The 14,214-nt window shown below is 44.3% G+C and overlaps 1 protein-coding gene across 1 annotated transcript in view; it reads left to right on the forward strand.

Moving 5' to 3' along the window:
* plxna2 (plexin A2) overlaps nt 1-14,214 on the forward strand; it is a 211,398-nt gene that overhangs the window by 113,537 nt on the left and 83,647 nt on the right. The window contains exons 6-7 of the mRNA XM_061057927.1: nt 10,066-10,189; nt 13,690-13,843. Coding sequence (XP_060913910.1) covers nt 10,066-10,189; nt 13,690-13,843 — 278 coding nt within the window. The remainder of the gene's footprint in view (nt 1-10,065; nt 10,190-13,689; nt 13,844-14,214) is intronic.

Raw genomic sequence — 14,214 nt, forward strand, 5'->3', positions numbered from 1 at the left:
AGGAGGGAATGTGATGGATTCAGAAAAAAGGGCTGTCCAGGAGTGGCGTCTCAGTCTTCCCCGCTCTCTTTCTTCTTCTTGTGATTCAGTGTGGTGTGAGACTCTAAAGTCCTTTAATTACCAGCAGCTGCTAGGCATCCACTGAATGCATGAAGAATGAGAGAGAGAGGGGATAAGAATGAGGGGAAGAAAATGAGAGAGAGGGAAAGAGGGTGTTTGATGTTGCACACTCATCGGCCCACAAAACTGAGCAGCATTTTGATTGCGGCTCAAAGGGAGCTCATCATCTCGAGCGCTCTTCAGTCGCCGTCCTGTGAATGGAGAGCTCAGCCTCTGTCTGACCACGATCCAAAAACACCAGAGCTGTGATGATGCTTTCTCTCTGTCTGTCTGTGTCTGTCACTCTCTCTCTCTCTCTCTCTCTCTCTCTCCGCCTTAGCCTGCTTCTCGTCCCTGTTAGATTAGCTCTCTAATCATGCCCAAAAGAGGCTTTTCCATCTTGAGATGTCCCATATCACTCCGCTCTCCCCCCATCCTCTCGAGCTCACTCCGGAATTCCAGGAGAAGACGAAGAGGTTTTTTGTTGAGATTTGTCAGGATTAGCCGCAAGTCTGACTTCTGTCCAAGAGCTGAGATCAGACGAGGGATCCAGTGCCAAGGTCATCAGTGAACCAGTATAGCAAGTTCCTCCATGTCAGTGGTTCCCATTCATTGTGCTTAAAGCTCCCAATATAAGAAGAGAACGCTTTTATCCAAAGTACAGTCACAATGTTAAGATGTATAATATTAACACCATTGATGGTAACATTTATACGTCATGGTTTTCCTTGGTTTGGTCATTTTCAGTTACAACTTAGAAGCTGAGATAAAACAGCGTCTTTCAAACATACATAAACGAAAGCTAGCTAACTGATTCCACTGTAATCCATGTTAGCTACTTCTTTCTGTCTATATCCATGTTAAGCAGACTTTTTAGTTACCTAGCTAAATATTTCAAGTGTTAGTTCTTTCAAACCCCATCAACCCTCAACGTGGCCCTCGGGTCAATTTTTACACATCAATTAATTGGAAACATGAAGAAAAGATGACAAAATCAGCCATGAATTCATGAAAACCAGAAATATGTCCATAATAATATTTGATCACTGGTATATGTTGAGTTAAATTTGAGATATAATCGACCGTAATCGTTTTTCTATACTACAATTTGACCCCCTGGCAGTGAGAATTAAATGAATGTGGCTCCTTGCTGTGACCAAAGTTGCCCAATCCCTGATCTAGAACAACAATTCTTCATTTGGTAATAGATAATCGATAGGCCTAGAGTCAGGTATCTGTTTTGAATATTAGCACATTTCTTAGCTAGCTATCTTTTACAACCGTTTATCCAGTTCTGTATTACCAGATATATCCATTAGCCTTAGCTTAGTGTTTGGCTCCTGCTAGCTTGAATGAATGGATAAGTGGTAGAAAGGTTAGCTACGTTCATGCTTAGTTTGTTACTTTCAGCTAATTATTCTCGGGGTGTCAGTAGCAGGTCAGTCTGTAGGGACTTGGGTTGGGAACTGGATGGTCGTCGGTTCAGGTCCCGTTAACGGGATACGGTATGGAAGTTGTTGTGGTTGCTGAAGAGTTGCTTGATCCCCCAACAGCTCTGGCGCACTCCCCGTGTAGCATCCCCACCCTGACATCTCTCCATTAATGCCTTTCCATAGGTCCTGGTTGTGCATGTGTGAATGTTAGGCCGATGTGTATGATGAGAATGCCTCTCGTTGACAGACGTAAAACCATGTGGTTACATTCCCACAGTTAATCTACAGCAAGTCTTTAAGCTAATCTTACTTGTTGCTTTTAGCTTTTGACCTCAGCCATCAATTAGCTAGCTTACTTGTTGTTTTTTGCAAACCATAATAAACTTTCAAACTGATAAAATAGATTTTTCTGAATGTTCTGCTCTAAGTTCTGCTTTTTATTGTAACAAACACATTTTGAGTGACGTACTGCTTCATGCTAGTTAGCCATTATGTAATATGTGCCTATTTTGTGTAGTAGGCCCTGGCAGAGCGAGTGAGTCAGCATTTGAGAGCCGCTCTGAGAAGAGTCACATATCACTTCTCTACACTTACTGTATTGTATTGTTCTGTCAGTCAGCATGTGGCTGAACCGCTCAGATCTGTTTCAGTAACAGCCCACACAGCAGCCTGAATGGCACAGCTGTCCACTTCTCGCAAATCTGTGTTACAAGCCGAGTAAACGCTGTCAAATGATTTGTTGTGCTGTCCTGCTTGGAGCACATTATACTGGTACAGTTTGTCAACAGGGATAGACAAAGACTGCTCTTACACAGAGAGTGGTTGTTCAGAGAAATGTTTGTGAATTTAGCAGTTTAAGACAGGAAATTGTAACTTTTTTTTTTTTTTGTGTGTGCGTGTTTGTTTGTTTATGTGGCCTGTTCATCACCGGGCTACAAATGGCTTCCAACACCGACCATAAAATTTCCTCTAATTTGCAAGTGGCAACAACAATTAGCTTCGCAATGAAAATGGCTGCTTCAGCCCATTGTGAATGTCAGACTGTGTGTCTAATGGCCGACTCATCAGCCGCAGCCGGTAAGCAGTCAGAGGGAAGCTGCATCCATCTTCCCAATTGTGCCTAATGAGATATCGATCAGGAACATGCAGCTCTATCAATATTTCCATAGATTCGTGCTAGCACATAGCGCTAGTTCAGGTTAGCGACATGAAATACTGCATACAGTAGCCTTTGCATAGTATATGTGGGCTCCATAAAATACAGTAAATGATCCTTAAAAAACTCAGTGTGTCTGTATCTCTTTATTTTTTTGAGTTTCTTCCATCCCTGCACTGCTTCCTCTGGCTTTTGTTCCATTTTTTTTCTTTCTCAGCCCACTCAGGCAAAGCTTTACCTTGATGCAGAGCAACTGAAAAAAGGTCTCTTTGTCAATCTTTTGTCTGTCTTTATCTCTTTTCCTTACCCCCACCCCTCTCACCTAGTATCTCAAATAGAGCCTGACACACTTTGCTTTGCATGAGCTACATTGCTGGATGTGTGTGGCTCGCCCTTTGTTTGTGTTTGCACAACAGTAGCTTCTGGATCTATGAGAAGATGAAGCGAGCGGGTCGTGGCCGCACTGTTGCTCCCTGTCCTGTGTGCGCTCGCCTGCGGTGACATTATCAGTCGCCACAGGGGACGGTCCACGACTTGCAGCGGTCGGTTTGACCCCCGACATGAACCCAGGGTTTCAAACTGCGCCTTCACATGTCAGACCAAGCCCACACAGCAACTTGAGCCGTCGAAATGCACCATCTCTGTGGCTGTTTGAAATTGAAAACCCTTGCTTTTTTTTTTATCTCCTTTTTTTTTTTTTTTACTCGTCCTTTTTATTCATGCCTCCTGTGGACTGCATTTAAATGGATATTCTCACACTTTAGGATGCAGCAGTAAGAAACAAATGCCCCGAATCAGTCCGTATAAGGATGAAACACAGAAGGGAGGAGGATGTGTGTGTGTGTGTGTGTGTGTGTGTGTGTGTGTGTGTGTGTGTGTGTGTGTGTGTGTGTGTGTGTGTGTGTAGGCAGCACAGCCCTGCACATCACTGCTTAACTAATGATTCCTCATATCATGTTGGGGAGCAACAGTCCCACAGCAGTCAGTCTTCATGCATGTTTACATTAACATGCCTTTCTGTAGGAATGTCCCCAGACAAAGATCCCATTCAACCAAATCAAATCCTGCCTCTGATGCTCAAACATAACCGCTCCCCACTTAAGACTACTAAAGCTTTGTTAGGCAACATCAAATATTCAATATACATCTAGTTTATCCTCTTCCCACCCTGATACCTCTCCTCTCCTCTCCTCACCTCCCCTCTCCTCTCCTCTCCTCACCTCCCCTCCCCTCCCCTCTCCTCTCCTCTCCTCTTCTCTCCTCTCCTCTCCTCACTCCTCTCCTCTTCATTTCTGTGTGGCGTTTTCCGTGCTCCGGCTCTGGTGTGAGAGGAAGGGAGGTGATTTTTTAAAATGGCTCCCCCTCTGTTCTCTCCTCCTGTTTTTAAACATGGTGCTCACAGCTAGAGCTGCAATCAGACAGGCCTTCACACTCTCACTGAAGTCCTTAGATGTGGTAAGAGAAGGAAAGGGAAGAGGAGGGGGGCACGGAGGAACAGAAATCTTTCCCTGTCGCCTGCCGCTCCTGCTCTGCTGTCAAGGCCAGTGTGTGTGTGTGTGTGTGTGTGTGTGTGTGTGTGTGTGTGTGTGTGTGTGCATAAATGTGTGAAGGATTTATTGCAAGGGAACTGTATGTTATTATGCATATGTATGTGCCTGTGCATGTTTGAGTGTATACATCACCTCTTCGGTCCCTTACGGGGGTTATGTGTCTGTGTGTGTTAGTGTGTACATGTGAATGTATGTGTGTGTGTGTGTGTGTGTGTGTGTGTGTGTGTGTGTGTGTGTGTGTGTGTGTGTTAATATGTCTGGGTGTCCATCAAAGCTCGGCACAGCAGAGACGACGGTGTAATTGCCTGTCTAGGGCAACAGAATAAGAAACAGGTATTGCTGGAAAGAACCCTGAGGTCTGCTCCCCTCTCACACTGCTGTGTGAAGGGTCATTTCTGCAGCCACACCACCACTTCACCACCACTTCACTACAGCTTCACTACAGCTTCACCACAGCTTCACCACAGCTTCACTACAGCTTCACTACAGCTTCACCACAGCTTCACTACAGCTTCACTACAGCTTCACTACAGCTTCACCACAGCTTCACTACAGCTTCACTACAGCTTCACCACAGCTTCACCACAGCTTCACTACAGCTTCACCACAGCTTCACCACAGCTTCACTACAGCTTCACCACAGCTTCACTACAGCTTCACCACAGCTTCACTACAGCTTCACTACAGCTTCACCACAGCTTCACTACAGCTTCACTACAGCTTCACCACAGCTTCACTACAGCTTCACCACAGCTTCACTACAGCTTCACCACAGCTTCACTACAGCTTCACCACAGCTTCACTACAGCTTCACTACAGCTTCACCACAGCTTCACTACAGCTTCACTACAGCTTCACCACAGCTTCACTACAGCTTCACCACAGCTTCACCACAGCTTCACTACAGCTTCACTACAGCTTCACTACAGCTTCACTACAATCACATTTTCCGTCTTATTTGATTTTGACTGTTCATTTGGCACCACACCAAACTCCTTATTAAGCCTACATAAGTGTGACGGTCTACCTGTAAGATTTATTTGGAGGATGCATGCTTATCTAATCATTTTTCTTAGCACTGGTTGTTAGCCAAATATTTAAACATTACAAGCTTTCCAACTTTAGCATTTCACAACTTGAAATGACATCTGTCTAAAGGACGGGGGTTATTCCATCAGTAACTTGGTGCTTCTTTTACATACAGAATGGCAATGCTAGAATATTACACTTCACGCCCTAGAGGTGCGAGCTGTACGGGTGCAGATGCAAAAACCTGGCTGCTCACTAACCAACAATAAGCCCTGCATTGATGTTTTTAGAAAATTTAAATAACTCTACTTCCAGCCCCTGAAACCATGCTATAGAGTGTCAACAAGACACCAAATGTTAAACAGTTAAACTTACACTTCGTCTTCTTACTGATTTTCCACTGGCTCTGTTGAATTTGAAGATATAAAGACCTCTTCTACTTATTCAGCTCCCAGTAAAATGTCTTAAATGATTGTCTTATATAAAAAATACTCAAGGATTCCTAACCCAAACAATTAAATTACCTTCAAACAAGCTAGCAGCAGCTCAGCTCCCAGTCCCTCCTGTCCTTCTGTGTCCGTAAGGAAGAGCGCCAAAAACATTCAAAAAGGTTTTCACCTGTTTTAAAACATAGGGCATTTTTAGAAACGGAAAAAACTCCAAACAACGAACACTGAGATCATCTTCCTCTTAAAGAACCTCAAGAAATGAAAAACATGCCAGCGGCAGCTCAGCTCTCAGACCCTCCTACAAGTTTTAAATCACTGCGTCTGTTGTTTTTGTAGAAGAAGACCTCTGTGGTAAATAAAGACCAGGCTTGTTTACATTGAACACTAAAAGGGACATTTTTAGACTCCCTTTACAAAGTGAACACAATGCCTGTATACATTCACGCAGCTATAAAAAAATACAGCCAGATGTTCGAGTTATAAAATGTGGGTTAACATTGGTCTTCTTGTCTGATCATTAAGTGTTGATTTCTGTGTGGGCGCCCTGTATTCCTCTGTATAGTAGGTATAGAAGATATAGGTTACGTGCTATATTAGGATACATTCATTGTGTTTGCACTTCAGAGCTCCGACTCCAGCGCTGCAGCCCACACAAACTGCCACAGGAGAAAACAACGTGCTCTCCTTCCCTTTTCTTTTCTTTTTTATGTGTGAGGAGTTTTGTATGCCCACTCACCTTACATGACTGCATAAAATGTGGCTGCCACTCATAACTGCAGTCATAACCTGCAGTGGAGTTGTTGACGCCAGAGAGGAGTAATGATGGAAGTGCGAGCAGCTACTTCAGCACCATGGACAGGGCTTAGAGAGCATAATACCCGGGCTGACTGCCTCCAGAGGGCCCCCAGAGGGAAAAATATCTGTGAGCTGCTTATTACAGGAGACAGTCTGGAGGAAATGTGTGCATCTGTACTGTCAGTCTGTGCATAAACATGGACGACTGTAAGTTTGTGTTCATGTTTACGGGTATGTGTGTGTTTATATTTAACATTCAATGTGTGCATCACCGTTTATATAGCACCTTATTTCCTCTTTAAAGCCCCATTTCAGGAATGAGTGATGGAATACAAAGCACTGATGAAGCTTTTGAGTGACAGGACAGTGCCAGACAGGGGGATAAGGAAGGTGTCCACTGGGAAGGGGGGGGGGGTCAGGAGGGGGAGTACGAGGGAGGCAGAATTCCAGTCAACACTCAGTAGCATGCACTTCAGCTAATGAGAGAGGCAAGGGGTCAGCTTCTAACTACACAGAGATAATGGCCATCTCCTGAAACCATGGCAACAGCAGCCAGCCATCCTGCTACTATCCCCCCCCCCCCCCCCCCCCCCCCCCCTCCTCCTCCTCACCCTCATGCTGCCTGCATGCTCATCTTACTTTACCCCAACTGAAATGAATTTCTTTTTTTTTTCTTTTTTTTTACTGTGAAGAAAATCAATGCGGGGCTTTTTGTCGGTTAATGACCAGCCAGATTTTTTTTTTTTTTTGCATCTGCACCGGAACAGCTTGGAGACATGCATAAAACATTGCACCTGTCATCTCTAGCAGTGCCATCGCCATGTAAAATTAGGGTTAAATTGCAGAATGAGTAACACCTCGGCTTAAGAAAGGTGGACTAAATTCATCGTGTCAAAGACAAATAGGAGAGAAATGGACAGAGAGGTTAGGGGGTTAGGGGAGAGGAAATGTGGGAGTGCAGTTAGTGATGGAGTCAAATGTGTAAAAAAGCAAAGCAAGATAATTTTTCTCCAGGAGTTGGATTCATAAAACGTCACATTTCAAAAGAAGAAATACAGTTAACAGAGTGGTGAAGGAGGGGAAACCAGGTAATCATTTTTAAAAATAGGAAATAGGAAACCCTGCTGCTCATGCCCGCCCTTTCCCAGCTGGAAATTCACACAACTACACTAATTCTACACTTTCCTGCTCTCTTTAATCCACCGGGGAGTACTGTGCATACGAGTGTTTTTATGTGTGTGATGTGTGGTGTGTATATGTGAAGCTCGGTGCGCTTGTGCTTCTTCATGTGAGTCTGCTGGAAACGGCTTGAACTTCTGACAACATAATTACGCACACGCGCAGCGGCTGTGGATGAAGATGTAGCTTTTTGAGTCGGCATGTGTGTGAGTGTGTGGTTAAGAAGCATGATATGGGCTCTGACACACACACACACACACACACACACACACACACACAGCGATGCAGACAGGGGAGAATGGACAGGCCTTGTAGTGGCACATCAGCACCATGGACAGCGTCTGACCCATCCGAGTCCAATTAGAGCTGCTGTGACCAGACGGGCAGTTAGGCAGACACTTAGCCTGCCGGGTTGGATGAGGATAGAGAGCCTTTGGTGTAATGGGCTGCAGGGAACACACACTTTTAATAAGAAGGCGTGGGAGGATGGGTTTTAATGAGGGATGTGCTGGATTGTGGGGGTGTCATGTGGTCCCAGATACCCTGTCTGACCATTAAGATCTCTTATGTGTGAACGCTGTGTAATTTGCACTAGTTACGTCTCCAGCGTTAAGCAGTGATTGAAGAATATAATGTGGGCGTGTAGAGCTCAATGCTGTGGCTTCATAGTTGGTGTTTTTAAGATCACCCACTGGAGGAAGTACTTCGGCTGCTGCTGCTTCCATCACTCTGTTTTAGTGGTTTTATTGGGAATACACAGCTTCTCGGGGGGCAATGTTCTATACAGCAAAAGTTATAGAGCTCCATATCCTTGAAACCAGCTGTTATTGATGTAAGGAGTGCCATTAAATGCACATCATTACAAGAGTGAACATGTTTTTGTAAATGTTTCGAAGTAATCTAACAAACAAAGTAACGCTGTTTTGATATAATTGCTTCAACATGCCATATGTTATTATACGAGGCAAGACAGGAAAACCGTCTGGTTACAACGTAATTAAAACAGACTCTAGAGTTTATCTCAGGCACAGCTTTACTCAACACAACCCAATCAACATGACTTATATAGACAGTCAACTGCACTGAGCAAACTCTCCTGCCTGCAGTCTTTTGACCATTCAGAGCACTTTTTAACAACGTTAAACACACTCGCATACTGAGCGCACAGCCTTGGCATGAAATGTTAAGGTTCTGTGTCTTGCCCAATGGCATTTTGACATTCAAACTAGATGTGCCTTGGCTTGACCCCCAATCTTCTAATAAGAGCAAAAGCCATTATCTTTCCTGCACGACAGTCATAGCCATGCACAAAAGTAAATGCTAAATGGACTTAAGCACATCAGGGCAGAGGTTGCTTTGTATAGTGACCATCATGTCACTAGTCCAAGGCATACACATTCATAAGCCGCCGATGAAGCAGTGGGAGCAACAAGGACACATCGGACATGTAGCTGCAGGAGATGGGGATTGAACTCCCAGACTTCCAGACAACCGACTCTACCAACTTAGCCACAGTCACTCCCAGTAATAGAGAAGGGAAGACCATCAGATTTTATTGTAGAGGTAGCTAGGGATCAGTTCAAATGTCCACCAGTGTAGAACCAAACATCATCTTTCATCAATGGTACAGTAATGGTTACAGTTGAGTTAGGATGGACTTTGTGTGATTATGTGACTGATATTTTGGAATATAGGTAGTGAGGGGCACCAGCAGCCTAAGTTGACGGCGCAGGTTCAAATCCAACCTGTGGCTCCTTCCCCACATCCCACTCTTTCTCCCAGATTTCCAACTCTATCCACCGTCCTGTCCCTAAAATAAAGGCACAAAAAGCCCCAATAGAAACCCTTTAAAACAAACACAGTGTGTACTGTAGGTAGTTGTTTCTGTCACAGAGACACAGCCTTATTATTTTGTCCTCACATGCTGCTGTACATATACTGTACCTAATACCTTTTTTCAACGTTCCTTTAGGTTCCAATTTCAGTGTTTTCAAATAGTGTTTGTGACGTCTTAAATCCTCATCTTTCCCTCCCCTTCCTTCTGTAGTGGGATAAGGTTTTAATCTCTGTCACACTGCAGGCAGTTTGTCTTTCTTAACACCCAACTTAAGTTGTCACCCAGTGTTTTCATTGCAGGGTTTTATTGTAGCACCAGTATTCATTTAAATCCTCATTGTTGTGCTTCTTTTCCTTCTTTTTCCTTACTCAATTTAATTATTTTCGCTCCTGGCAGCACATCTTTTCCTCTGACTTATTCATTCTCCGGAGTACTTTTTTTTTCTCCCAGTAAGAATAAAAACAATATTTTAAGGGCTATCACTTTCTTTGTATTCCACATATCAGTAACCTCTTTCTCTTGTCCCCTCTCTGTTCAGCTGTTCTCAGAAGAATCGCTGTGAGCGCGCAGATGAGCCGTACCGCTTCGCCGCCGCTCTCAACCAGTGTGTGAAGGCCACTGTGTACCCAGACAGCATTGCGGTGTCAGAGCCCAGCGTACCTGTAAGTCCACACACACACACACACACACACACACACACACACACAGACACACACACACACACACACACACATATCCCCAAGTACATTTCTACTTACGCTCACACAACGTGCTAAAACACCAGCACTCTCATCCACTACTTGCGCACATTACAATGAAAAATTAGCTCCCATTTACATATTCCCTACCCACGTACAGAGGCAGAAGATTTTAAATGATCCCACATCGCAGTTTGCCTCGTCTTGATTGTGCTTGATGCATAAACATTAGATGGGGAAGGTTCATAAGAGCTCTGCGTGGGCGTTTCAACGTGCATATGCTCACTTGGTACCGAGCAGTCAATATGTGTGCCAAGACATGTTTGTGTGGGTGTGTGTGTGTGGGTGGAAAAGTTGTCCGAGTGCAGCTCAGAATTTCCACACGGACCAAGCGAAATAAAAGGGCGATAGAACATCCGTGGTGAAAGATTCAACATTTCCGTGTTTAGGCGGACGCTGTACGTGAACAGACATGGACACACACTTTGGGTGTCTTAAATACCAGCGCTGCTCGGGTGCTGGATAGCCTAACGGTTATGTCACATGCCCCATGTACGGCGGCTATAGTTCAGCGGCCGTGTGTTTGAATCCAACCTCCGTCCTTTGCTGCATGTCATCCCCCACTCTCTCCTCCCACTGTTTCCTGTCTCTCTTCAGCGGTCCTCTTTAATAAAGGAAAATGGCCCAACAAATTAAATACCATCACTGCTGAAGGGTCCATTTATCCATTTATTTATAAAATAATTGGTCAAAATTGGTCACCCAAGAGTTGGAATGATTCAGCTTGAGCATATCGGATTGACACATTTCTCTTTTTATCCCAATAGTAAGTGTTCTGTAATTAAAGCGATTCAAGGGAGCTTTATTTATTTAAATTGCAACTCAAAGTGCTTCACCAGAGCGTTCTCATCACAGGTCATCAACTAGTGAGGCTTAACGTTTCAGATAACCTCTGGTGTCCAATTAAGACCCGCAAGGTCATTCTTGTTGAGATTCAAATTCAACTGGTAGCCTCCTTTTACTTCTTCTCCAACGTGGCAAAATGGCATCATGGGGTTTGACTTGAGCTCAACTTTTCTGGAGATGTTTTTTTTCTGTTATTGGTGCAAAACTCACCCTCCAACCACCTCTGCCCGATGTCAACTTTCTCTGACTCCCTTCAACTTTAAGAGCTTTGTCTTTCAGCGTCTGCTGTTGAAATGGAAAGGTCAACAAGTCAACATGAAGTTGAACGTCCAATCGCCTCGTGCGGATGCTGAGAGCTGTCTTGTGCTTCTGTATGAGACGCAGAGACACTCTGCTAAGCATAAGAAAACACAAACAATAGAATTACAATCCAAACAGTGCTTTATAACATCCGTTATTTCAGTTAACATAGAATACATTGAAATAGAATAGAAAGCATGTCTTAAATACAGATACACCGTAGATTACAGTTCAGTTACGATGGAACTAAGGGAATAAAAAAAATATGAGGAAACCAACAAAACCAATCAAAGGAGAACCTCAGAGTTTGAACATTTGGGTTACAGATTTATATTTATTATGTCAAAAGCATTGATAGACAAACACATGAGTTTGACAAGAGAAACAGTTTTCCTTAGTGCTCATTTTGTTCTGAGCTGATTTATGTTTCAGGGTGCTTGGCGAGCTCTTATTTACATCTACAGAACGAGTTGTGTAATCTGTAAGTACTGGCGCTCTTCAGTCTGTTTACAGAGATGTTTGGCATACTTTCATAGACTATTCTTCCAGGCATCAGAGTCCAGGATGTGATAATTTTGGCAGTTTGGTCCAAGGAAACAAGCCCATTTGATAATAATGGGATGATGATAGACAGCAGGTTTCTCCAGAGCTGCTCTTTTCCCCATGGCATGATATCTCCTCCTCACACCCGCCCTTAGAGGGTCTCGCCCCTGTTGTCCAGTTTACAAACAACACTTTATCAGACAGCGTGTCAGCAGTTATGTTTTTTTTATTTCCATGTCAGCCACTCCAGCAACAGGGTCATCTCACAAATCCAGAATCCCACTGGGGCCGACAGCGATCTCCATGACAACACTCGCCTCTTCTTCTTCATGTGGGCACGGGCAGCTTAAAAAAAAAAACAAAAAAAACCAAATCACCTTTATTTTGATTCTGCCACCAATTAGGCTGCAAAACATCATCGACAGAAGAAGAAAAAGAGCAAAGGCGTCACGCTCTGGGATGAGCTTACTTTCTGCAGCGGCAACATTTGAGTGTTTATCTGTATGTGTGTGTCTTGACGGCGCGATAAGAGCTAATTAATGTGAGAGGCAACTCAGGGGATTCTTCATTGAACAAAAGACATTGATTGCTGCGATCGCTGTAATCAAGGATCTCACCTCCGAGTGGAGCAACAGAAAACACGGTGAGAGTAAAAACAGGGGAAGGCGAGAGGTCCTCTGCTGCTGCTGCCGCAAAAACAGAAAAGACATCATATATCCTCTGAATGGGTACAGGAGTAAGCCAGCTAACGAGGGAGGCCGTGTAGTCGGCTGCAGAGACAGTCAGCATCTCCTGAAAAGTCGTACAGTTAAGCTGCTCAGCTGCCTCGCCTGTCCCAGTAGCCCCGCGGCGTTTAGTGAGAGGCAGATAAAACAAAGAGAAACTTCAAACGGTATGGCCCAAAAATAACAGCTAATGGAACAAGAATGTGAAATGCCATGGTGATAATTATCCAGGCTGCCTCTCTTGGCTAGAGAGCTGGATCACACACACACACACACACACACACACTCCAGAGCCAGTGCGTGCAGAATACATTTATTTATAGGCAGAGCAGCTGAGCGCTCCAGCCCCGGTGTCACTGCTCTCCAGAGAACGACTTCAAACGCCTCTGTGAGCATCCGCATGTGTGTGCTGCAGATTACATCGTGTGTGATTGCGCGGTGTGGTGTTTTTTTTTGTTTGTTGTTGCTTGTGTCTCATGCAACTACGTGTCCTTGTGAGAGACAAAGTAAGAGCGCACAAAAATAGAATTAGTCGTGTCATTTTTTTATCCTTCTTTTCCCCTTTTAAGGCTTCTTCTTAGTTTCGACCCCTGACTGAGTCAAAATGATCGGCTCCTACCTCTGAAAAGAAACTCTCAGTAAAAACAGTTAGATTAAGATCGAATCACCGCCTTCTTTCTCTTATTATGGTGCTGATAACATTTTTAAGAAGCAGCAGCGCTTCTTGGCAAACTGGACGGACAGCTTTGCCAGCGGCAGAGTGTTCTTTTTTACATTCTGTTCAGAGCTTATTTCATTGCTGCACTTCAATCTGCTATGTTTCTAACATCTTCCCTATCATATCATCTATACTGAATATGCAATTTCTCACTGCTATTAGGCATGTGCAGTAGTAAATGTTTCCCCAGTTTCACTGAAAATTGTAATAAAATCTGAGGCCTCAAACTTTTGTCAAATCTTTTAAACGTTGTTGTTTCTTGTCTCGTACAGTTACTGGTGCGAGTGAGCCATGTTCCAGACCTTTCCGCGGGCATCACCTGTTCCTTTGGCAACCTGACGGAGGTAGAGGGTCAGGTCAACGGCAACCAGATACTTTGCGTGTCTCCTGCTGCCAAGGACGTGCCCGTCATCCCCACAGACCAAGGTACCCAAAACAATCAGACAAACACACCATGGAAATCTGATGAATAGTGTGCTTCCAGAAAAGAGAATTTTCTATCCAGTCAACCCTGCTCTGATCTGATCTTGGCCAAAAGATGAGAACACAGTCTTTGAAAGATCCCCATTTGTCCCTCTCTGTATGTCATTCATGCTGCATTGGGCTGATCATCTGCACACACTCTGAACCCTCTTCATCGATTCAACATTCCCGAGTTTAAGCAGGCACCCGTCCCGATAACAAACTCCTGCTGATCCAGGATCAGTCGACTGGCTGTGAAGTGTGCTACACACAAGGCGAGGCCCCATTAGAGCTGATGGGGGATCAGATTGAGGTCCCCTGGCCTGTGGCTGAGC

The sequence above is a fragment of the Labrus mixtus genome, chromosome 15 (genome assembly GCF_963584025.1).
Source record: "Labrus mixtus chromosome 15, fLabMix1.1, whole genome shotgun sequence".
In the NCBI taxonomy this organism is placed as follows: Eukaryota; Metazoa; Chordata; class Actinopteri; order Labriformes; family Labridae; genus Labrus; species Labrus mixtus.